The sequence below is a fragment of the Saccopteryx bilineata genome, chromosome 1, assembly GCF_036850765.1.
Source record: "Saccopteryx bilineata isolate mSacBil1 chromosome 1, mSacBil1_pri_phased_curated, whole genome shotgun sequence".
In the NCBI taxonomy this organism is placed as follows: domain Eukaryota; kingdom Metazoa; phylum Chordata; class Mammalia; order Chiroptera; family Emballonuridae; genus Saccopteryx; species Saccopteryx bilineata.
Window position 1 is genome coordinate 162,961,158 of NC_089490.1, and position 23,918 is coordinate 162,985,075.

A 23,918-nucleotide genomic window follows, 5' to 3' on the forward strand; every position below is an offset into this window, starting at 1 on the left:
CAAAGCTTCATATGTAGAATACAGTGCTTTACAAACATGATAGTATTATATTCATTTCATTCTTTGTAATATGTCTCCACTTGTACTGTTCTTGGTTATGGCCATTCTTTTTTTCCATCTGTACTATTATAATAAATTTCTAACTATTTTCTCTGTTTCTAAGCTATTGCCACTCATTCAACCTTTCACCATGTTGTGTTGGTTCACCACACTCTCATGATCAAGAACCAGTAATGGCTCCCTCCTGTTCATTAAGCAAATTCCAAATATCTTGGTGTCACATTGAAAAGATTCCATGGTCTGGGCCAAGACTATTTTAAAGACAATGGCTTTTACTTCTAAATTGTTTCATACTCTAATATGCTTTTAAATTCTTTAAGAAAAAATAATTTATATACATGTGTAACATTTATATATCAATATCAATATAGATGTATGTATCTTTCAAATAAGCATTTCCTCTATTTTTAAAATTTGAAATTAAGGTCTGGTGCCTAAATCCATTCACATTTATTTCTGCTGAAGAAGAATATATGTATATATATTCAAATGGGAACCAAATAGCACTTATGTATGTTTTGATAACCAGGTGAGGAATGCATCTGGTAACTATGGATTAAACCAGTGGTAGTCAACCTGGTCCCTACCACCCACTAGCAGGCATTCCAGCTTTCATGGTGGGCAGTAGCAGAGCAACCAAAATATAAATAAAAAGATAGATTTAACTATAGTAAGTTGTTTTATAAAGATTTATTCTGCCAAATTTAGCAAAAATCCAACATAAAGTACTTGGTAAATAATTATTATTATATGCTTTAACTTGCTGTAACTCTGCTTTATAAATTTTATAAAGTAAAGTTACTTCCCTACTTTATAAATCACCATTACTGTAGAACCGGTGGGCTCTTAGAAAATTTTACTACTAACAGAGATACAAAAGTGGGCGGTAGGTATAAAAAAGGTTGACTACCCCTAGATTAAACAATAAAACTCAAATATGAGACCACTGTGATTAACCCTATTACCACATTGAATTTAGATTTGGAAATCAACCTAACTTTCTGCTTTTTTTTTTTGGCTGAAAATCAAAGACGTTGGTTCTTTAAAAAGTAAATCACAGTCCATAAAACAGACAAAATTTCAACTTTTATGGTGTTCACACACACACACACAAGTGATAAGTGCTCTTAAATTATATAGCTCAGCTTAAGAAGCTAGAAAAAGCTCAAATAAACAACTTGACCCTGCATCTAAAGCAGGGGTCTCAAACTCGCGGCCCGCAGGCCGCATGCGGCCCGCCGAACAATTTTGTGCGGCCCGCAGACTAATCCACGAAGTTCAAAATATTTTGGATAAAATTAAGTAAGCCTAGGGGCCTACTTTTATTTTTCATTTCTCTAGCACCCTAGCTAGATATTAGCTTAGTTAACAGCAGTTGTGATGCGAACTACAGTTTCTGGTCGTTTTGTGACACTGAGTAAACTGCATGTACGATTGTGCTTGTTGTACTGATTTTTTTTTGTTTTCAACTGCAGTGAGAAAAGTGTTGCATAACAGTTGCCTTTTGTAGACCTAGTGCGGCCCGCCGAATGGCTGTGATCTTGCTCTGCGGCCCACATGCTGAGTTGAGTTTGAGACCCCTGATCTAAAGGAACTAGAAAAAGAACAGCAAGTAAAGCCCAGAGGTAGTAGAGGGAAGGAAATAATAAAGATCAGAGCAGAAATAAATGACATAGAGGCTAAGGAAACAATACAGAGGATCAATGAAACCAGGAGCTGGTTCTTTGGAAAGATAAACAAGATGGATGAACCTTTAACCAGACTCACCAAGAAAAAAAAAAAAAAAAGAGGACTCAAATAAATAAAATTAGAAATGAGAGAGGAGAAATAACAACTGACACAACAAAAATACAAAATATTGTAAGAAAATACTATGAAGAACTATACGCCAAAAAACTAGACAACCTAGATGAAATGGACAAATTCCTTGAAACATATAATCTTCCAAAAATTAATCTGGAAGAATCAGAAAACCTAAACCAATTACAATAAATGAGATTGAAACAGTTATTAAAAAAACTCCTCAAAAAGGAAAGTCCTGGGCCTGATGGCTTCACAAGTGAATTCTACTAAATATTCAAAGAAGAACTAACTCCTATCCTTCTCAAGCTATTTCAAAAAATTCAAGAGGAAGAAAGACTTCCAAACTCCTTTTATGAGGCGAGTATAATTCTGATTCCAAAACCAGGCAAAGACAACACGAAGAAAGAAAATTATAGGCCAATATCCCTGATGAATTTATCAATAGATGCTAAAATCATCAACAAAGTATTAGCAAACTGGATCCAGCAATATATGAAAAAAATCATACACCATGATCAAGTGGGATTTATTCTGGGGAGGCAAGGCTGGTACAATATTTATAAATCAATCAATGTGATTCATCACATAAACAAAAGGAAGAAGAAAAACCACATGATAATTTTAATATTATAGATGCAGAAAAAGCATTTGATAAAATCCAGCACCCATTTATCATCAAAACTCTCAGCAAAGTTGGAATACAGGGAACATACCTCAACATGATAAAGGCCATCTATGACAAACCCACAGCTAACATCATATTCAATGGGCAAAAATTAAAAGCAATCTCCTTAAGATCAGGAACAAGGCAAGGGTGCCCCCTTTCACCACTCTTATTCACCATAGTTCTGGAAGTCCTAGCCACAGCAATCAGACAAGAAAAAAAAAATAAAAGGCATCCAAATTGAAAAAGAAGAAGTAAAAATATCATTATTTGCAGATGATATGATATTGTATATAGAAAACCCTAAAGTCTCAGTCAAAAAACTACTGGACCTGATAAATGAATTCAGCAAGGTGGCAGGATTAATACTCAGAAACCAGAGGCATTTTTATACACTGACAATGAACTGTCAGAAAGAGAAATTAAGGAAGCATTCTCCTTCACCATTGCAACCAAAAAAATAAAGTACCTAGGAATAAATTAAACTAGGGAGATTAAAGACTTGTACTCAGAAAATTATAAAACACTGATAAAAGAGATCAAGGAAGATACAAACAAATGGAAGCATATACTGTGCTCATGGTTAAGAAGAATAAACATCATTAAAGTGTTTATATTACCCAAAGCAATTTATAAATTCAATGCAATACCAATTAAAATACCAATGACTTACTTCAAAGATATAGATCACATATTCCAAAAATTTATATGGAATGAAAAGAGAACATGAATAGCCGCAGGAATCTTGAAAAGGAAGAATAAAGTGGGAAGGTATCACACTTCCGGATATCAAGTTATACTACAAGGCCATTGTACTCAAAACAGCCTGGTACTGGCATAAGAACAGGCATATAGATCAATGGAACAGAACTGAGAACCCAGAAATAAACCCACACTTTTATGGACAACAGATATTTGACAAAGGAGGTAAGAGCATACATTGGAGTAAAGACAGCCTCTTCAACAAATGGTATTGGGAAAATTGGACAGCTACCTGCAAAAAAATGAAACTAGACCACCAACTTACACCATTCACAAAAATAAAATCAAAATGGATAAAAGACTTAAATGTAAGCTGTAAAACCATAAGTATCTTGGAAGAAAACAGGTAGTAAGCTCTCTGACATTTCTCGCAGCAATATATTTGCCGATTTATCTCCACGGGCAAGTGAAATAAAAGACAGGAGAAACAAATGGGACTATATCAAACTAAAAAGCTTCTGCACAGCTAAAGACAATAAGAACAGAATAAAAAGACAACCCACACAATGGGAGAATACATTCGACAATACATCTGATAAGGGGTTAATAACCAAAATTTATAAAGAACTTGTAAGACTCAATACCAGGAAGACAAACAATCCAATAAAAAAATGGGCAAAAGAAATGAATAGACACGTCTCCAAAGAGGACATACAGATGGCCAATAGGCATATGAAAAAAGGCTCAACATCACTAATTATTAGAGAAATGCAAATTAAAACCACAATGAGACATCATCCCACATCAGTCAGAATGGCGCTCATCAACAAAACAACACAGAATAAGTGCTGGCGAGGATGTGAAGAAAAGGGAACCCTCCTGCATTGCTGGTGGGAATGCAGACTGGTGCAGCCACTATGGAAAACAGTATGGAGATTCCTCAAAAAATTAAAAATCGAACTGCCTTTTGACCCAGCTATCCCACTTTTAGGAATATACCCCAAGAACACCATAGCACTGTTTGAAAAGAAGAAATGCACCCCCATGTTTATGGCAGCAATGTTTACAATAGTGAAGATCTGGAAACAGCCCAAGTGTCCGTCAGAGGACGAGTGGATTAAAAAGCCTTGGTACATATATACTATGGAATACTACTCTGCCATAAGAAATGATGACATCGGATCATTTACAATAACATGGATGGACCTTGATAACATTATACTGAGCAAAATAAGTAAATCAGAAAAAACTAAGAACTATATGATTCCATACATAGGTGGGACATAAAAATGAGACTCAGAGACATGGACAAGAGTGTGGGGGTTACAGGGTGAGGAGGAGGAGAGGGAGGGAGTTGGGGGAGGGGAGGGGCACAAAGAAAACCAGTTAGAAGGTAACAGAAGACAATTGGACTTTGAGTGATGGGAATGCAGCATAATTAAATGTCAAAATAACCTAGAGATGATTTCTCTGAACATATGTACCCTGATTTATCAATGTCACCCCATTAAAATTAATTTTAAAAAAAGAAAAAGAAAGAAAGAAAAATACCATATGACCTCATTCATTTGAGGAATGCAATGAACAATGTGAACTGAGCAATGGAACAGAGGCAGAGGCGGGATCAAAGGGACCAGAGAGAAAGCAGCCGGAGGGAAAGTAGAAGAGAAGATGAAGTCAGAGAAGGGAAAGAGATTAATGAAATTATATATACATAACACAGCGTTATAGAGAACAGGACAGCAAATCCTGAAAGGAAGGGGGGAAGGCATTGGGGGGAGGGGGCATGGGGGGCCGAGGGGGGATTAGGGGGTGAGGGAGATATATTTGGTGCGACACTTGAATCTATGTAAACACAAATTAAAATCATAAATAAATTTCAAAAAATTATATAGCTCAGTTCCTGACCACTACCCAGAGATGTAATAGAATGCCTTGTCTTATTACAAAGTAATATTCAACTTAACCAGATCATTCAATTTTCATTAAAACAGATTTCAAAAACAGTAGCTGTCATTTGTATACAATCAGAAAAAAAAGATGGGATTTGTTAAGTATAAAAGTTTTATACATTTGTAGCAGCATTTATCTTTTTACCTGATAGAGAGTTTGCCAACTGTTAAACATTTTGTTTCTGATAACTCATTGTTGTGGGAGGCTATATTTGCATTGCAGGATACTTAGTAGCTTCCCCTGCCTTATACCCACTGGATGCCAGTAGCAAGGTCTCAGCTGTGACACCAAAAATATCTCTGGACATTGACATATATTCATAGAGGACGACGGCAAAATCACCTGTGCTGAGAACCAGTGACCCAATAAGTATTGTGTCCTTCCCTGTCCTGTTAAGCACCCAACTTTTTGCTTTTAAGAAGAGCATTTTGCATCTGACTGAGGCATGTTTGGAGGAGCAAGGGCAGGAATCTGTTTCACAAAATGTGAGGCATCAAGTTCCCAAATACTAGAGAAAACCTCAACTAGTCATTTTTCTGACCATTGTTCTTCAGTGGAAACATGTTATTCTCCTTATTTTATTCATTGGCTTCACTATTCAAGCCTCTGGTCAACTTGATATGACGGTGGTACATTTTAGGGAGAATACAAATACATCAGAGGAGTCCTCCTCCTAACATAGGACTTAATACTACTCCTTTCACTCTCAGTGGTGTATGGACCAAGTGACACCTGAGAAGCAGGCAGCACAGTATGTGGTGACAAGACATAGTCCATAATTTACTGATTCCTCTTAATTTCTGTCCTACTATATGATAATTTCTTTGTACCTTCTTCGATTTGGTGTGCACAGGTTTTAGATATTTAGTGAAAAGAATGAATACATGGAACTGATGAAATAAAAATTATTGGTTTAATAATAAATATTAAATCAGGCACTTAAGGGGACTTCTAGAATGGCAGAGTGAGGATTTTTGTAAATTCACTTCTCAAAAAAACAAACAACAAAAACATGGGTAGAATTGTCATACTTAACCTTTAGAACTCTAAAAATTAACCAAAATCTTGCAAGACTATGAAGGTGCTAATAAAAGGAAAACTGATGAATTTCTCCTAAAGATAAAGGGCATTTAAACAGGACCCCACTCCCCAGGTCCCCAGTAAGTTTGAAAACCAGCCACCTCGCAACCTCAGAAGCTGTAAAATTCTGCAGCGTAATGGCTACTAGACTGAGAGGGAAGACCCATACATTTGGAGCTTCTTAGAAAGTCTATCCCTAGAGCTGTTACTGTTTGAACTGTCTTGCTGTTCCCTAAAGTCTCACTCAGAGGGCTTGTCGTTATTGGACTGTGAACTCTCTCATTAGAAAAATTCCATTACCAGGGCATTTGTGGAGAATGATCACAAGAAATCACCAACTGGGCAGGCAAGAGCTGGAATAAGAAATGGAAAAGATCTGGGGAATGAGATGCCCGTAGGCACCTTTGAAAAGTTCTGACCTCTGGGTGACCTGAGACCCTGTACAAGCAGAAAGTGGACAGTAAAGCATGAACATCAAAGACATGCCCCCAAACAAACATGAAATCCTTGGGCAAAGGGTGGAGGACTCACTGACTGGTTCAAGTCATTAAGGAGATCTGACAAATCATTTGTTGACCAGTACACTCAGGGAGCAGAGACTTTAGCAACTGTAGGGAAATACAGACTTGGCAGTATTAGTTAAGGTAAGTCATTAAACAAGAAACAACAATAAGAAACAGCAGCAATGACAAAAAACTGAGTTGGAAGTGGGAGGTCTGATTTCTACAGCTGACACATATTTTCTAAAGTATCCAGTCTTTTAAAAAAGTATGTGACATGCAAAGAAACAAGAAAATATGGCTCGTATATCGGGGAAAATGTCAATAGAAACTCTTTAAAGAGGCTCAAATGTTGAACTTATAATCTACTTACTAAATTTACAGACCAAAAGAGGTTAATGACTGAGCAGCATCAGTATTCAAAGAAGATCATGAACCTGTGATTTGAAATTCAGATTATTTTACAGAATGATTGCCGTCAATTTTAAGCATCTGTGTGTATACATATATTAAAAAATATTCTTTTTCAAAAAAAAACTATTAATGAGAAGCATGAAATTATTTGAAAATATTTTAGATAAGTATCTAAATAGCCCTTTTGTTATAATCTCTTTTTCAGGTCCTCCAGTTAATGTCACATGCAACATATTCATAAACAGCTTTGGCTCTATCGCTGAGACAACCATGGTAGGCATGTTTATCTTGTAACAAAGTAACTGATAGTCACATTAGTGGTAATTTTTTCTGCTGATGATATTTAATTTAAAGTTAAAATTAATATAATGAGATTTTAAAAGATAAAAATTAATGGTATAATTAAATTATAATCAATTATGGGTAATAGTGTTTCATTTAGAGATGGTATTTTATAGAACAAATGTAAGTGAAGACAAAGTTAATTTTTCATACTTGAGTAATTAAATACTAAATCATGAATTAAAACAAATTCTATCATAAAATTATTTATTCCTTTTCAATGCTTTTTAATAACCAGACATAAGCATAGGCGTAACAATTTTATGTTTAATTATTTTGTATACTTCTAGATGTGTTCATAATATTTTTTTATGTATTCTATTTGATTACTTCCCCAACTGACTATAATATTTGCTCAAAACATCATAAAGGCAAATTATAGTGTATGCTTTGATTTAACTAAACTTACTGAACAGAGACTTCATTATTATGTAATTGAGAACATTTTACATAATTATTAAAGAAAAAAAATATCATTACAGACCCGATTTATTCTGTTTTGAATTTTATAACTTTCTTTAAAGATCATGTTGCATCTCTTCTTTGCCCTGTGGCTATCACTGTACACTTTTTCCTAAAATAAAATGCAGACTTAGACATGTGAACCACTGAATATCTGTAAAATTCTCTAGCAGGCAACTTTTAAAAATTGAAACTATGTATGGTGCTTCTTAAATTACCTAGAATTATACTCCATTCCTAAATTTAACAAGTAATTTGCATTAATTTTCAAAATTGATTTTAACTAAAATGGGATATAAAAGGCTTCAAGATTTATTAGCTTCCAAAACCTTTTAAGTAGAGAATTATGTTCATTTTATATATCTCAGCATGATGTGATAACAAATTCTAAGGAAAAGTAATCTGATATATTTATACAAATTATTCTGGGGGATGTGTGTGAGTTTTGTGTATGTATGTGTATAGAAGATCTCTCGACACAAAGAGACTTTATTCAGGCACCATTTTTAAAAAAAGATCTTTTCATCATGAATGCAATATTCAGTCATTTAGCGGCATCTCTGTGGTCCTATTGAAACAATAGAAGCATCAATGGAGAAAACCTGACCTCACATATTTGGGAATTATATAGAACTAACTACAGTATATAACTTAACATGGATGTGTGTGTGTGTGTGTGTGTGTGTGTTGTGTAAATACAGAATAAATGCCTATAATTTGTATAAGCACAGTGTAGTTCTGGGGCAGTGCTCACCCTAAAGTGCCTGTAGTTCTGTTTTAGAGGTTGACATATTCTGGATTCCAGTTGAATATCTGGTCAGTTTATACATACCTACTCCAAATCATATTGAAGATAAAGGAATCTCTGCTGGCTTTTAATTTTTTTTTGTATTTAGACTTCCCAAAGTATATTTCTAGCCCTGGCAACTTTCTCATTTTTATTGCTATTATATATATACACTGTGAAATCCTGAAAACCTGGAAATATGTTTATGCTTTCTCTTTTGCAAGGTCATTTCCACAAAATACTCTCAACAGCAATTTTCAAAAAAGTTTACAACCTTACTTATCCTTCTGGGGTGGAGGAAGAGACTTGGAAACAAGACATGGACAAGTTTCCTTATTAAAATCTGAAAGATTGTCAGGTTCCTGAAGGGCTTCTGCTTTTTAAAATTTATTTAGCCCTGGCCGGTTAGCTCAGCGGTAGAGCGTCGGCCTGGCGTGCAGGGGACCCGGGTTCGATTCCCGGCCAGGGCACATAGGAGAAGCGCCCATTTGCTTCTCCACCCCCCCTTCCTCTCTGTCTCTCTCTTCCCCTCCCGCAGCCAAGGCTCCATTGGAGCAAAGATGGCCCCGGCGCTGGGGATGGCTCCTTGGCCTCTGCCCCAGGCGCTAGAGTGGCTCTGGTCGTGGCAGAGCGACGCCTCCGGAGGGGCAGAGCATCGCCCCCTGGTGGGCAGAGCGTCGCCCCTGGTGGGCGTGCCGGGTGGATCCCGGTCGGGCGCATGTGGGAATCTGTCTGTCTCTCCCCGTTTCCAACTTCAGAAAAATATTAAAAAAAAATTTATTTAAATATATATATGTATATTAATGTATATTTATTGACTTAAGAAAGAGGAAGAGAGAGAGACAGAAACATCAAACTGTTTCTGTATGTGCCCTGACCTGGGATTGAACTGGCAACCTCTGTGCTTTGGGAGGATGCCCTAACCAACTGAGCTATCCAGCCAGGGCATCTCTGCTTTTTTTATAACATATTCATCAGTCTACCACTAATTGGTTATAACCACACAATTTATGGGATGACTATACCAGCTAAATTTTTACCTTTAACCATTTTAGACAGATTTCCTTTATAGAATAATATTATACAAAAAGCTTGCAGAATATTGAAAAAACACTCTCACAGTGACCCTCACTCAGATTTTTTTTTTTGACCCTCACTCAGTTTTATTTCTTCCCGTCTCTAGTGTAGAAATTCTTCCCATTCTTACATATGCCATCATACTGGATTTCCTTTGAAATCATTTGTAGACTCCATTACGCCCCTTTGCAGAGTCACAAGTAGCATCAGTGAACATTAATCAAACACTCCAGAGGTTAAATATTATAAATAACCTATCATAACATTAACAATATCCCACCTAGTATCTTTCTTTTTAGTCTTCCAAACTGCTTAACATGTGCCATTACTTTTATTCTTATAATCAGATTCAATATTTGTAAAACATTTCAATGGTATCAGGTAGATTAACTACAGTATACTATACCTCTATCTAGGAGTAAAGAAGATTACAGCTTGTTATTATATTTCTATCTTAAGAATCATACAACATTTTGCTACCACTTGATTAAGTTCCTGTCATTTAGTATAGTTTGATCATCCCAACTCTGCAAACTAAACTTTATATCATTGTTTTATTTGCCATACTGCTTAATTTTTATAAAAGCATTATTATATTTTCAAACATTCTAATTTCTTTTTTTAATAAATAATTTTTTATTAATGTTAATGGGGTGACATCAATAAATCAGGGTACATATATTCAAAGAAAACATGTTCAGGTTATCTTGTCATTCAATTATGTTGCACACCCGTAACCCAAAGTCAGATTGTCCTCCGTCACCTTCTATCTAGTTTTCTTTGTGCCCCTCCCCCTCCCCTCTCCCCTCTCCCTCCTTTCCCCCAGCCCCAAGTAACCACCACACTCTTATCCATGTCTCTTAGTCTTGTTTTTATGTCCCACCTATGTATGGAATCATGTAGTTCTTGTTTTTTTCTGATTTACTTATTTCACTCCGTATAATGTTATCAAGATCCCACCATTTTGTTGTAAATGATCCGATGTCATCATTTCTAATGGCTGAGTAGTATTCCATATAGTGTATATGTGCCACATCTTCTTTATCCAGTCTTCTATTGAAGGGCTTCTTGGTTTTTTCCATGTCTCGGCCACTGTGAACAATGCTGCAATGAACATGGGGCTACATGTGTCTTTATGTATCAATGTTTCTGAGTTTTTGGGGTATATACCCAGTAGAGGGATTGCTGAGTCATAAGATAGTTCTATTTTCAGTTTTTTGAGGAACCACCATACTTTCTTCCATAATGGTTGTACTACTTTACATTCCCACCAACAGTGAATGAGGGTTCCTTTTTCTCCACAGCCTCTCCAACATTTGCTATTACCTGTCTTGTTGATAATAGCTAATCTAACAGGTGTGAGGTGGTATCTCATTGTAGTTTTGATTTGCATTTCTCTAATAGCTAATGAAGCTGAGCATCTTTTCATATATCTGTTGGCCATTTGTATTTCTTCCTGGGAGAAGTGTCTGTTCATGTCTTCTTCCCATTTTTTTTATTGGATTGTTTGTTTGTTGTTGAGTTTTATGAGTTCTTTGTATATTTTGGATATTAGACCCTTATCTGAGCTGTTGTTTGAAAATATCATTTCCCATTTAGTTGGCTGTTTGTTTATTTTGTTGTCAGTTTCTCTTGCTGAACAAACACTTCTTAGTCTGATGTAGTCCCATTCATTTATCTTTGCCTTCACTTCTATTGCCTTTGGAGTCAAATTCATAAAATGCTCTTTAAAACCCAGGTCCATGAGTTGAGTACCTATGTTTTCTTCTATGTACTTTATTGTTTCAGGTCTTATATTTAGGTCTTTGATCCATTTTGAATTAATTTTAGTACAAGGGGACAAGCTGTAGTCAAGTTTCATTCTTTTGCATGTGGCTTTCCAGTTTTCCCAGCACCATTTGTTGAAGAGGCTTTCTTTCTTCCATTGTGTGTTGTTGGCCCCTTTATTGAAAATTATTTGACCATATATATGTGATTTTATTTCTGGACTTTCTATTCTGTTCCATTGGTCTGAGTGTCTATTTTTCTGCCAATATCATGCTGTTTTGATTGTCGTGGCCCTATAACATAGTTTGAAGTCAGGTATAGTAATGCCCCAGCTTCATTCTTTTTTCTTAGGATTGCTTTGGCTATTCGGGGTTTTTTATAGTTCCATATAAATCTGATGATTTTTTTGTTCCATTTCTTTAAAAAATGTCATCAGAATTTTAACGGGAATTGCATTAAATTTATAAATTGCTTTGGGTAATATGACCATTTTGATTATATTTATTTTTCCTATCCAAGAACAAGGAATATTTTTCAATCTCATTGTATCTTTTTTGATTTCCCTTAACAATGCTTTGTAGTTTTGTTATATAGGTCCTTTACATTCTTTGTTATGTTTATTTCTAGGTATTTTATTTTTTTTGTTGCAATCGTGAAGGAGATTATTTTTTTGAGTTTATTTTCTAATATTTCAATGTTGGCATATAGAAAGGCTATGGACTTTTGTATATTAATTTTGTATCCTGCGACCTTACTGTATTGGTTTATTGTTTCTAGGAATCTTTTTGTGGAGTCTCTGGGGTTTTTGATGTATAGGATCATATCATCAGCAAAAAGTGATACCTTTACTTCTTTTTTTCCGATATGGATGCCTTTTATTACTTTGTCTTGTCTGATTGCTCTGGCCAGAACTTCTAGCACCATGTTAAATAAGAGTGGAGAGAGTGGACAACCCTGTCTTGTTCCTGATTTAAGGGGGAAAGTCCTCAGTTTTATGCCATTTAATATGAGGTTGGCTGATGGTTTATCATATATGGCTTTTATCATGTTGAGATATTTTCTTTCTATACCCATTTTGTTGAGTGTCTTAAACATAAAGTTGTGTTGTATTTTATCAAATGCCTTTTCTGCACCTATTGATAAGATCATGTGGTTTTTTTTCTTTGTTTTGTTGATATGGTGTATTACGTTAACCGTTTTACGTATGTTGAACCATCCTTGAGATTCTGGGATGAATCCCACTTGATCATGATGTATTTTTTTTAATATGTTGTTGTATTCGATTTGCCATTATTTTTTTTAGTATTTTAGCATCTGTATTCATTAGAGATATTGGTCTGTAGTTTTCTTTTTTTGTGCCGTCCTTGCCAGGGTTCGGTATGAGGGTTATGTTGGCCTCATAAAATGTGTTTGGAAGTATTACTTCTTCTTCAATTTTTTGGAAGACTTTGAGTAGAATAGGAACCAAGTCTTCTTTGAATGTTTGATAGAATTCACTAGTATAACCGTTTGGGCCTGGACATTTATTTTTGGGGAGGTTTTTAATAGTTTTTTCTATTTCTTCCCTGCTAATTGGTCTGTTTAGGCTTTTTGCTTCTTCATGACTCAGTCTAGGAAGGTTATATTGTTCTAGGAATTTATCCATTTCTTCTAGATTGTTGAATTTGGTGGCATATAGTTTTTCATAGTATTCTACAATAATTCTTGGTATATCTATGGTGTCCATGGTGATTTCTCCTCTTTCATTTTGGATTTTGTTTATATGAGTTCTTTCTCTTTTTTCCTTGGTAAGTCTTGCCAAGGGTTTGTCAATTTTGTTGATCTTTTCAAAGAACCAGCTCCTTGTTTTATTAATTTTTTCTGTAGTTTTTCTGTTCTCTAATTCATTTATTTCTGCTCTGATTTTTATTATCTCCTTTCTTCGGCTGGTTTTGGGTTGTCTTTGTTCTTCTTTTTCTAGTTCCTTAAGGTGTGAAGTTAAGTGGTTCACTTGGGCTCTCTCTTGTTTGTTCATATAGGCCTGAAATGATATGAACTTTTCTCTTATTACTGCTTTTGCTGCATCCCAGAGATTCTGATATGTCGTATTGTCATTTTCATTTGTCTGTATATATCTTTTGATCTCTGCGCTTATTTCTTCTTTGACCCATTCATTTTTTAAAAGTATGTTGTTTAGTTTCTATATTTTTGTGGGTTGTTTTCCCTCTTTTTTGCAGTTGAATTCTAGTTTCAAGGCTTTATGATCAGAAAATATGCTTGGTACAATTTTGATTTTTTTGTATTTGCTAATGTTATCTTTGTGGCCCAACATATGGTCAATTCTTGAGAATGTTCCATGTACCCTAAAGAAAAATGTATACTCTGTTGCTTTGGGATGAAGTGTCCTGTAGATGTCTATCATATCCAGGTGCTCTAGTGTTTCGTTTAAAGCCAATATATCTTTATTGATTTTCTGTTTAGATGAACGATCTAGAGCAGGGGTTGTCAAACTTTTTATAAAAACCGCCCACTTTTGCAGTGCTGGTCGACCTGGCCCCTACCGCCCACTAGTGGGCAGTTCAGCTTTCATGATGGGTGGTAGCAGAGCAACAAAACAGCGCCATGATGGCCCACCATGAAAGCTGGAACGCCCACTAGTGGGCGGTAGGGACCAGGTTGATCAGCACTGCAAAAGTGGGCAGGTTTTATAAAAAGTTTGACGACCCCTGATCTAGAGCCATCAGCAGTGTATTGAGGTCTCCAAGTATGATTGTATATATTTTTGTCAGTTTTTGTTTTTAGGTCAATAAGTAGCTGTCATATATTTTGGTGCTCCTTGGTTTGGTGCATATATATTAAGGATTGTTATGTCTTCTTGATTCAGTGTCCCCTTAATTATTATGAAATGACCATTTTTGTCTCTGAGTACTTTTTCTGTCTTGTCGTCACCATTATTAGATATAAGTATTGCTACACCTGCTTTTTTTTGGATGTTATTTGCTTGGAGTACTGTTTTCCAGCCTTTCACTTTGAATTTGTTTTTATCCTTGTTGCTTAGATGTGTTTCTTGTAGGCAGCATACAGTGGATTTTCTTTTTTAATCCATTCTGCTACTCTGTGTCTTTTTATTGGTGAGTTTAATCCGTTTACATTTAGTGTAATTATTGAACTTGTGGGTTCCCTATTGCCATTTTATAAAGTGCTTTCTGTTAGTTTTGTATCTTGCTTGATTCTTCTCTTTTATTTTTTCTATCATTTGTTTTTGTTTGTTTGTATTCCATACTTCTTTCCTCTGTTGCTACCTTTTTTAAGTCATGTGCTTCTTTGGTGGTTTTCTCAAGGGTGGTTATCATTAAGTAATGAAAAGGGTACCTACCATATTCATCGTAGTACCCCATCTTATGAGTGTTTCTGCACTCCAACGTCCTTTGCTACTGTTAATCTCCATCTTCTCCCCTTTTTTTTGTTTTTGTTGTCACAGTTTAAATTTGGTTTTATTGTGTTCTTGGTGCAGCTTTTACTTGTGGTTTTGTTTTGTTTTGTTCTTTGTATCTGGTTGGAAAACCCCCTTTAGTATTTCCTGGAGTGGGGGTTTTCTGATGATAAATTCCCTCATCTTTTCTATATTTGTGAATGTTTTTATTTCTCCTTCATATTTGAAGGATAGCTTTGATGGATATCCTTGGCTGAAAGTTCCTCTCTTTCAGGGCTTTAAATATTGGGGTCCACTCTCTTATTGCTTGTAGAGTTTCTGCTGAGAAATCTGATAATCTGTCAATAATAGGCCTTCCTTTATATGTTATATTCTTCTTTTCCCTGGCTGCCTTGAGAATTTTTTCTTTGTCGTTGGTTTGTGCCAGTTTCATTATGATGTGCCTTGGAGTAGGTTTGTTGTGGTTAAGAAAACTTAGTGTTCTGTTTGCTTCTTGAATTTGAGGCTTTAGTTCTTTCCACAGGCTTGGGAAGTTCTCATCTATTATTTGTTTGAATATATTCCCCATTCCATTTTCTCTCTCTTCTCCCTCTGATATACCTGTTATTCTTTTTGATGGAGTCAGACAATTCCTGTAGGGATTTTTCATTTTTTTAAATTTTTGAGTCTCTCTCTTCTTCTCTCTGTTGTGCCTGAAGTTGCTTGTCTTCTATGTCACTAATCCTACCTTCTATCTGGCCTATTTTATTAGTTAACCTTGTTGCCTCGTTTTTCAGTTCATGAATTGAGTTTTTCATCTCTGTTTGATTTGTTTTTATAGTTTTAATTTCCTTGGCAATATATTCTTTGTGTTCATTGAGTTGTTTTCTGAGCTCCCTAAATTGCCTTTCTGTGTTTTCTTGTATATCTCTGAGTGTTTTTTGGATTTCTATTTTAAATTCTCTGTCATTTAGCTCCAAGCTTTCCAATATATTAAATTTTTTCTACATAGATTTTTCCACATCTATCTGTGCTATTTCTCTATCTTTTGTATCCATGATATTCGATTTCCTTTTTCTGAATGGCATCTGAGGGTGGTCTTGTTGATATCACTTCGTTTTCAGTGTGTGAAACTCCCAGACACTCCAAGGATAGATTTTTCTGTCTCTGGTTGATGAACTTGTTGAAATTTGGGGGAGATTTGTCGGTCGCGCTCCTCACAGCACCATTTCTCTGATATCACTTTCTTTTTCCATTCTAATTTCATACACAAGTAGAGTTTACATTTTATAATACAAAAACACTAATTCATCTAAGCTGTGTATTAAAATTAAGAGGGTAGAATTTCAAAATACCCATTATCATGAACAAATATCTTTATAGCTGAGAACTTATACCTTAAATAAGACTAAATAATTCTACCAATTTATATATATCTGCCTAACAAAGTTCTTAAGTGTCTTCAAAGTCTTTTTTTTTTTTAAGTGAGAGGAGGGGAGGCAGAGAGTCAGAATCCTGCACACATCCCAACCAAATCCACCCTGGAAAGCCCCTTACTGGTAGTGCTCAGCCCATTTAGGGATGTTGCTTAGCAACCAAACTATTTTTAGCACCTGACTTAGAGGCTCCATGGAGCTATCCTCAGCCCCAGGGCCAATTCACTGGAACCAATTGAGCCATGGCTGTGGAAGGAGAAGAGAGCAAGCAACAGAGAGACAGAGAGATAGAAGAGAGAGGGGGAGGGGTGGAGAAGCAGATGGTTGCTTCTTCTGTGTGCCTTGACCAGGATTTGAACCTAGGAATTCACACTCTGGGCCGATGCTCTACAACTGAGCCAACCAGCCAGGGCTCTTCACTGACCAAATATATAAACTCCTTCTGCTGGTCTAGTGTCTATTTTTGTGCATAGTGTAAACTCCAATTTCTTTTTCTCTTTTTCTTTTTTAGCAAAGGAGAGGGAGAGAAAGAGAGAGAGAGAAAGATAGACAGATAGCCAGAAAGAAAGAGAGATAAACATCAACTCATAGTTATGGTACTTTAGTTGTTCATTGGTTGCTTTCTCATACATGCCTTGACTGGAGGCTCCAGCTGAACTAGTGACCCCTTGTTCAAGCCAGTGACCATGGGATTATATCTATGATCCCACACTCAAGCCAGCGACTCTTTGCTCAAGCTAGTGATCCAGTGCACAAACTGGCAACCTCGGGGTTTCAAACCTGGGTCCTCAGTGTCCCAGGTAGATGCTCTATCCACTGTGCCACTGCTTGGTCAGGTATAAACTCAGATTTCTTAAGTGTCAAGCTCATCCTTTCCCAATGTTTGTCAAACTTAACATAGTGCCAGGTATTCTCACTTGAGTGCAACTTTATTATTCTTGACATATTGTCATCAAAATTTTTTTATATAAATAATATGGAATTCTAAACTTCCCCATTTCCCTCACATTTGATTTGTATGTCATTATATACAATGAGATTCTCTAATGGAGAGTTCTGCTTCCATTATTCCAAGTTTACATTCTTTTTTTAAGCAAACAATAATTTTTTTTTTTTACAGGGACAGAAAGAGTCAGAGAGAGGGATAGATAGGGACAGACAGACAGGAACGGAGAGATGAGAAGCATCAATCATCAGGTTTTTGTTGCGACACCTTAGTTGTTCATTGATTACTTTCTCATATGTGCCTTGACCGTGAGCCTTCAGCAGACTGAATAACCCCTTGCTTGAGCCAGGGACCTGGGGTCCAAGCTGGTGAGCTTTTTTCTCAAGCCAGATGAGTCCATGCTCAAGCTGGTGACCTTGGGGTCTCAAACCTGGGTCCTCTGCACCCCAGTCCGATGCTCTATCCACTGTGCCACCACCTGGTCAGAAAGCAAACAATTTTTTAACAACTATTGGAAACTAGTTCTTAAAACATTTAAATACAGCTGGTTTACCATCATTAAAGTCATTCCCTTTCCCATTCTGCAACACAGCCTTTGTGACATAAGTACATCCATCCTGACTTTTAAACTTGTGGTGACCAAAATAACTCATGAGTAATTGCTTCTATGAAGGGAAATTTAAGATGTTCGTGTAAAGTGACTTAAGTGAAACACATTCCAGCAAACCTGTGATGAGTTGTGGATAAGGCTCATATGCCAGGATGAAAGCATTTGTAAATTGAACTTTTTAAAAAAAACTCATATATATGTATGTAGTAGTTTGGGTGTGTATATATAGCAGTATTTAAAAATGGATAAATTGGCTGAATCTTCAGAAAACAGATGGCTCTTCATCTTGTTATAAATAAGAGTTAGAGCATTGAGCTGTTATGTGCCTTAAGTCAATATTTACTCATTGAACCATTATGTTTTACCAGTTCTACTAGAATATTTTTCAAAAATAAAAACAAAAAAAGGCAAGATATTTTTGTATAAGAGTTTTTGAGGTGCCTATATATAGTGATGTATGGTTGGCTTGGGTGAGAGTATCTCAGGGTCTGCTTTGAGCTCACAAAATTGCCAAACTGTATAGTTTTTCATTATACAAATAAATGATAGGTACACACTATAATGATGATAAGCTCTTTTTTAAGGCTACTTATTTGACTATATTAGGGTGGCATTTAGCCCCATGAACTAATTTATTAAATAGACTTCATTGATATTATATAGTTTTAATCCAATTTACTTTTAAGTTCTATCTTTAAAAATATTTTGTTTAAATCTGTGGTCATTTATTTAAATTATTTTGAGTGTAGGCTCTATAGAGCAGCAATCCACTCCGATATGTTCATCACTAAACACAAACATAAACTAGGATATTTCTCAGTACAAAGTTACTGTTAATTATATATTGTCAAACACACACACACACATACACACACACACATTCTGGCTAACAGAGTATTTTTTCTAAGAAGAGAAATTTGCTATTTTGACCTTGATACAAGTGGATAAACTCTGCTTTTTCTGCTTTGCCATGTTATCTGGCTTTGCAGTTCTGAGTCCTAGTCACTGCCTTACATTGGTGCTTCAGGCTTAAAATATGAATTGAATATCTAATTGTACAATCTTTTTAATGTTGGCTAATGTTGCCCCAATAAATTTGGATTTTCTTATTCTAATCTTCACATGTAATTTTATAATCTTTCCTCAAAAAGCATTAGCTCTTTTAGCTGTATTGATAGATAAATTCATTAAAAATGCTAAAATTTTGTATGGTGAGTTCTCTGTGATAAGAAATTAGAGCTCTTGTTATACAGTGCTTATGCTGATTGAAGAAAAATGTTTTTTTAAAAAAAGTATTAAGATGCAATTATTTCAGGTATCAACCAGGTTTCATAGTAATGTTATTTTCATGACAGTTGGAAGGAAATGTATGTAATTCGAAAGGAAGTCTATTTTTCCTGTCCTTCTGTAACCTTTCCCAAACATAAGTTGGACCATTGTATCTATTGCCAATGAGTTAAGTTCTTGTAAAGGTACATTCACTTTATGAGTGCCAGGAATAGTCAGAGACTCTTCCTGCGTAATTCATATTTCTCGATCTGATACTGTTAATATAACATATGATTAGATAGCTATCCTACTTCCTTTTAGAATAGCCCCAAAGCATCCTGCTATCCTTTTAATGATAAGATTATGTTTGTTAAAGAGCTTAGCCTCACTGTCTTATTTTTCTTACTTTGAGTAATAGGTAAAGCCTAGCCAAATATAGTGATGACACTGGTCTGAAAGATTTTTTAATTTCAAGCATGAGTACCTGGTAACTGCCTCCCTGAATGTGTTCTCAACTATCTTTTATAAGCATGAATCAGAAACAGGGCATATTTATGGGAAAGGTTGCACAAAGCTAGGTATGCATGAAGGTTATAGATCCTGGTGACCCCTTTGAAAATAGGAATAAATCTCTGCCTCACACAGCCGTTCACAGCAGCATCCCTCTAATCACTGTCTCGCAAAAAGAGATTGTCTGCAGATCCTGTTCACACAGGTACAATTTCTTATCGAGAATACCACAAAGAATACAATTGTTTAGTTGTGCTGCGATATCATTAAAACAAATGGGGTGTGTAAAAGCACATTTCCGATTCTATAGGGGGAAAGTGCCAAGGAGAAAGTGACGCTAATGACAACAGGAAGGAAGGTGTCTGTGGAGGAGGGAGTTGTCAGGCACATTCTCTGCATCTTCCCTTCTTTATTGGACCATGTATCTATATAGAGCTTTCTTTTATTCTAGCTAAGTCGATAGAAAGGTTAATTGTATTCTGTTTAGGTATTTGAAATATCTGGGATGAGAAAAGCTGAGGAAGATTATAGGGGTAAATGTAGTGTCACGACACATGTCACTTAATTGAAGCCTCTTCTCTTTGCCTTCTGTAACGCTAATGTGTAATGCAAAGTGACTATTATCTGCACCTGGTCCTCTTAAGAGAAAGACAGGACATAGCAGTCACTGTCACCAGATCAATGAAAGCACTTTGGTTGGCCACCTAACATAACATAGAAATGACCTGATTCTTGTGAATGGTTCCTAGCTATGGTGCTCATCTTTCTGGTATTTACCATCCTGCACCCTTCCCTCAGAGAATTAGATTTTCTGAAAGAATACACTCCAAAATGTCATTTCAAGCTCTAAAGAGAAAATGGGCATGAAGAGGGGGACTTGAGCTTTTTAAGATGATTGGCATTAGTCATAATTTGTTAGTCATGGATTTAACGTGCCAATTAGTGTTAAGTACTTGGGAATCAATTGCAAATAGCTCTTCAGCTGCAATGCTGAATCTCTGACAGATGAGTGGAAGTTAATGCTGATCTTTTCTCAGAGACTCTGTAGATGACATGTTTCTGTTGCTGTGATAAACCGAGCAGCCCATCTACAAAACAAACCAACTTAACTCTGCTTCAGATGGGCTCAAACAAGCCAGATTGACAGGGACCTGGGGCTGTGCCACAAGTGCTCTGTCAAGTAGAACAGATGTAAGCAAAAGAGTTAAGCAGTCTTTGTTGCTTAGGGAGTCAGTTAGAAAGTGGAAAATCCCTATTTAAGAATAACATACATGTATATATACATATATATATACAAATACACATATAGAAAGGATATAAAAATTGGTTTAGTACTTCAAGCTTTTATTTTAAAAATATAAGAAAAATTATTTTTCAATCTCATCAAGGAGAGTTGTTTTATGAAATAGCATGAGAAAACAGATTTATTAACATGCATGTATTGCTATAATCTGTATCACGTTAAAATTCTCCTTAGTACTTTCTTGGAATATTGCCAACACTCCAGAGACTAGCTAGAGCCTAAGACAAATAATCCTGCCACAAAGGTATATTTTGGTTTAATTAACGAAAACAGCTTATAACATATATAGGCAGATAAACTATAAATGTTCACAGCCTTTATCTGTGAAACCCATTAAATTTATCTACAGATGATAATGAAGCCTATTTTTCCCTTTCAGGGTAAGGAAGGCATTTGGGAGTTCTTGTTTTTTTGTTTGTTGTTTTTTTTGTATTTTTCCGAAGCTGGAAACGGGGAGAGACAGTCAGACAGACTCCTGCATGCGCCCGACCGGGATCCACCCGGCATGCCCACCAGGGGGCGACGCTCTGCCCCTCCAGGGTATCGCTCTATTGCGACCAGAGCCACTCTAGCGCCTGGGGCAGAGGCCAAGGAGCCATCCCTAGCGCCCGGGCCATCTTTGCTCCAATGGAGCCTCGCTGCAGGAGGGGAAGAGAGAGAGAGGAAGGAGAGGGGGAGGGGTGGAGAAGCAGATGGGCGCTTCCCCTGTGTGCCCTGGCCAGGAATCGAACCTAGGACCCCCTTGCACGCCAGGCCGACACTCTACCACTAAGCCAACCGGCCAGGGCCATTTGGGAGTTCTTGATTCTCCATTAAGTCTTCTAGTTCTTACTGGGATTCTTTTCTCCATAGCCTTGGAATTAGTGAAGACTTTCTCTCTACTTTCCTCTGACTGAATTCTCTTCTCCTCTCTTTTCTCCACTGCAGTTGCCTCTATCCCCCTAATGGTGTTAGGCAGTGATGTTACTTCACTTCCACACTTCCAGGAACCTTCTGGGCCCGGCAAGTGACTGTCCCCCAAAAGTAATAAGAGAATGGCCTGATCCTTTCCTGAGCTAATAAAATTCACACCCCTCCCCTTTTTTTTGGTGGCAGCCATTTTGTTTGCTTTAGGTTGTTTTTTCACTGTTTTTTTCTTTTCCAGAGTCATTGCTTATCCTTCTTAGGTCTTTCCGAGGCTTCTGCTCACTGTCATCTGATGATCATTTACCATTTTAATATATCCTGTGTTGTACCTTTGTTACATGCACATCCCAGAAGCAGCTACTGAAAAGGTTAAAAATTTTGATTCTAAATATATTTCACTCTTTATCATATTTTAACTTGCTCTAAAGATAATTGCTAGTTCTCACCCATGCACTATAAAGTTAAATATGATTAATCAAAATTTGACAGCAGAATCAAAAAGAAATGACTATGCTTTGCATTCCTTTTTCACTTTGGTTTTCTCTAAGGCAGGGTTTCTCAACAAATTTTTCCCTTTATGCCTCTTTAAGGAGTCTCTTTAGATATCTTTTTCCTTAATTGTCCTCCCCATGAAAGTTTAATACTTCCTGGATGGTGTATATCTGTTTATATACACTGTGTTTATCTCTGAATTATATATTTTTCACCCACCAAGTCCCCGTTTTTTTCTCTTTTGGGAACAATATTGTCCTCATTGAGATTGTGTTCTCTAAAGTACATATTTACAGGGCTACTCATAACTACACTTGCCCAAGGCTAATATTTCTATCCTCATTGCTTGCTAGCATATGGAACAACAGGAGAAAATGGGACAGAGGCACTGGGTATTCTTAGGGAAAAGGGATACATTTTTATGCCCCCTAGCTGTTTGCAAAACTATTAATATGTATGGACTGGAGACTAAACTATGTCCCTCTTTATTAATTTATGAGTATCTTCTTTTTTATATGCTATTTTTTAAACTTTATGTGTGTGCTTACACACACACACCACTGTATTAACTGCAAATACATTCAGATTTGTTTCAAACTTACCTTCCATGTTTGACACAAGGGCCAGATTTGTTTCATTTTATGCTTTTGTGATGATTTTAATGGTTTCATTTTATTCATATAACCATCACTGCATCATATCTTTCACTATTTGATAAAATTGTTCTCAAAATATTTCTTACGGTGTTCATTCCTCAAGCCTGGTCCAGGGACAACAGACTTTATTGAAATACACATAATATGTATGGTATTACTATCATGGCTTAGCCAGAGGAATGGTCTATATAGCTGCATTTTACTCAAAAGTAGATTGGTAGTTGATAGATAGATAGATATAGATATATGGATAAGCTTCTTTTTTTTTCCTTGTTAAGGTTGAATAAAGGTAATTTTTACCAAGTAGAAACTGTGCTTTAGATAGATTCCTAAGGAGAAAGTTCTTCATAAGACACTTTTAAGAACTGCCTGAAAATTTCACCAAGAACTTGACGATCAACCCACCAATTAGTACAGCTTTCAGCAGAATGATGCCTGGGGACTCGATAGATACCAAGTCTCTGCCTGCTCCCACTCCTATCCCCATAAACAAACATAGCTTGGGGGTGATTTTTTAAAAGAACTTGATTTCAGTTACAGATGCTTGGAGTTTTCCAAATCCTCCCAAGTTTAATTATTCTAATACTTAAAGTTTCACTCTTTCCTTGTCAAGACCATAACATTCACATACATCACCCTGCAAGAGAGTGAATATAATGTGCTTTCTAGTTTAGTAACCCAGGGGCCCATTCTTTTAATTGATTTTTAACCATCTAATCCTTACTCATGAAGTTACAGAAGATAAGCTACTCTTTAAGAAAAATCATGACTCATCTCTGGCTCTCCAG

The 23,918-nt window shown here is 36.2% G+C and overlaps 1 protein-coding gene across 1 annotated transcript in view; it reads left to right on the top strand.

Annotated features, from left to right (window-relative positions):
- The window catches only part of GLRA3 (glycine receptor alpha 3), a 175,842-nt gene that overhangs the window by 45,594 nt on the left and 106,330 nt on the right, over positions 1-23,918 (top strand). The window contains exon 3 of the mRNA XM_066253420.1: positions 7,382-7,449. Coding sequence (XP_066109517.1) covers positions 7,382-7,449 — 68 coding nt within the window. The remainder of the gene's footprint in view (positions 1-7,381; positions 7,450-23,918) is intronic.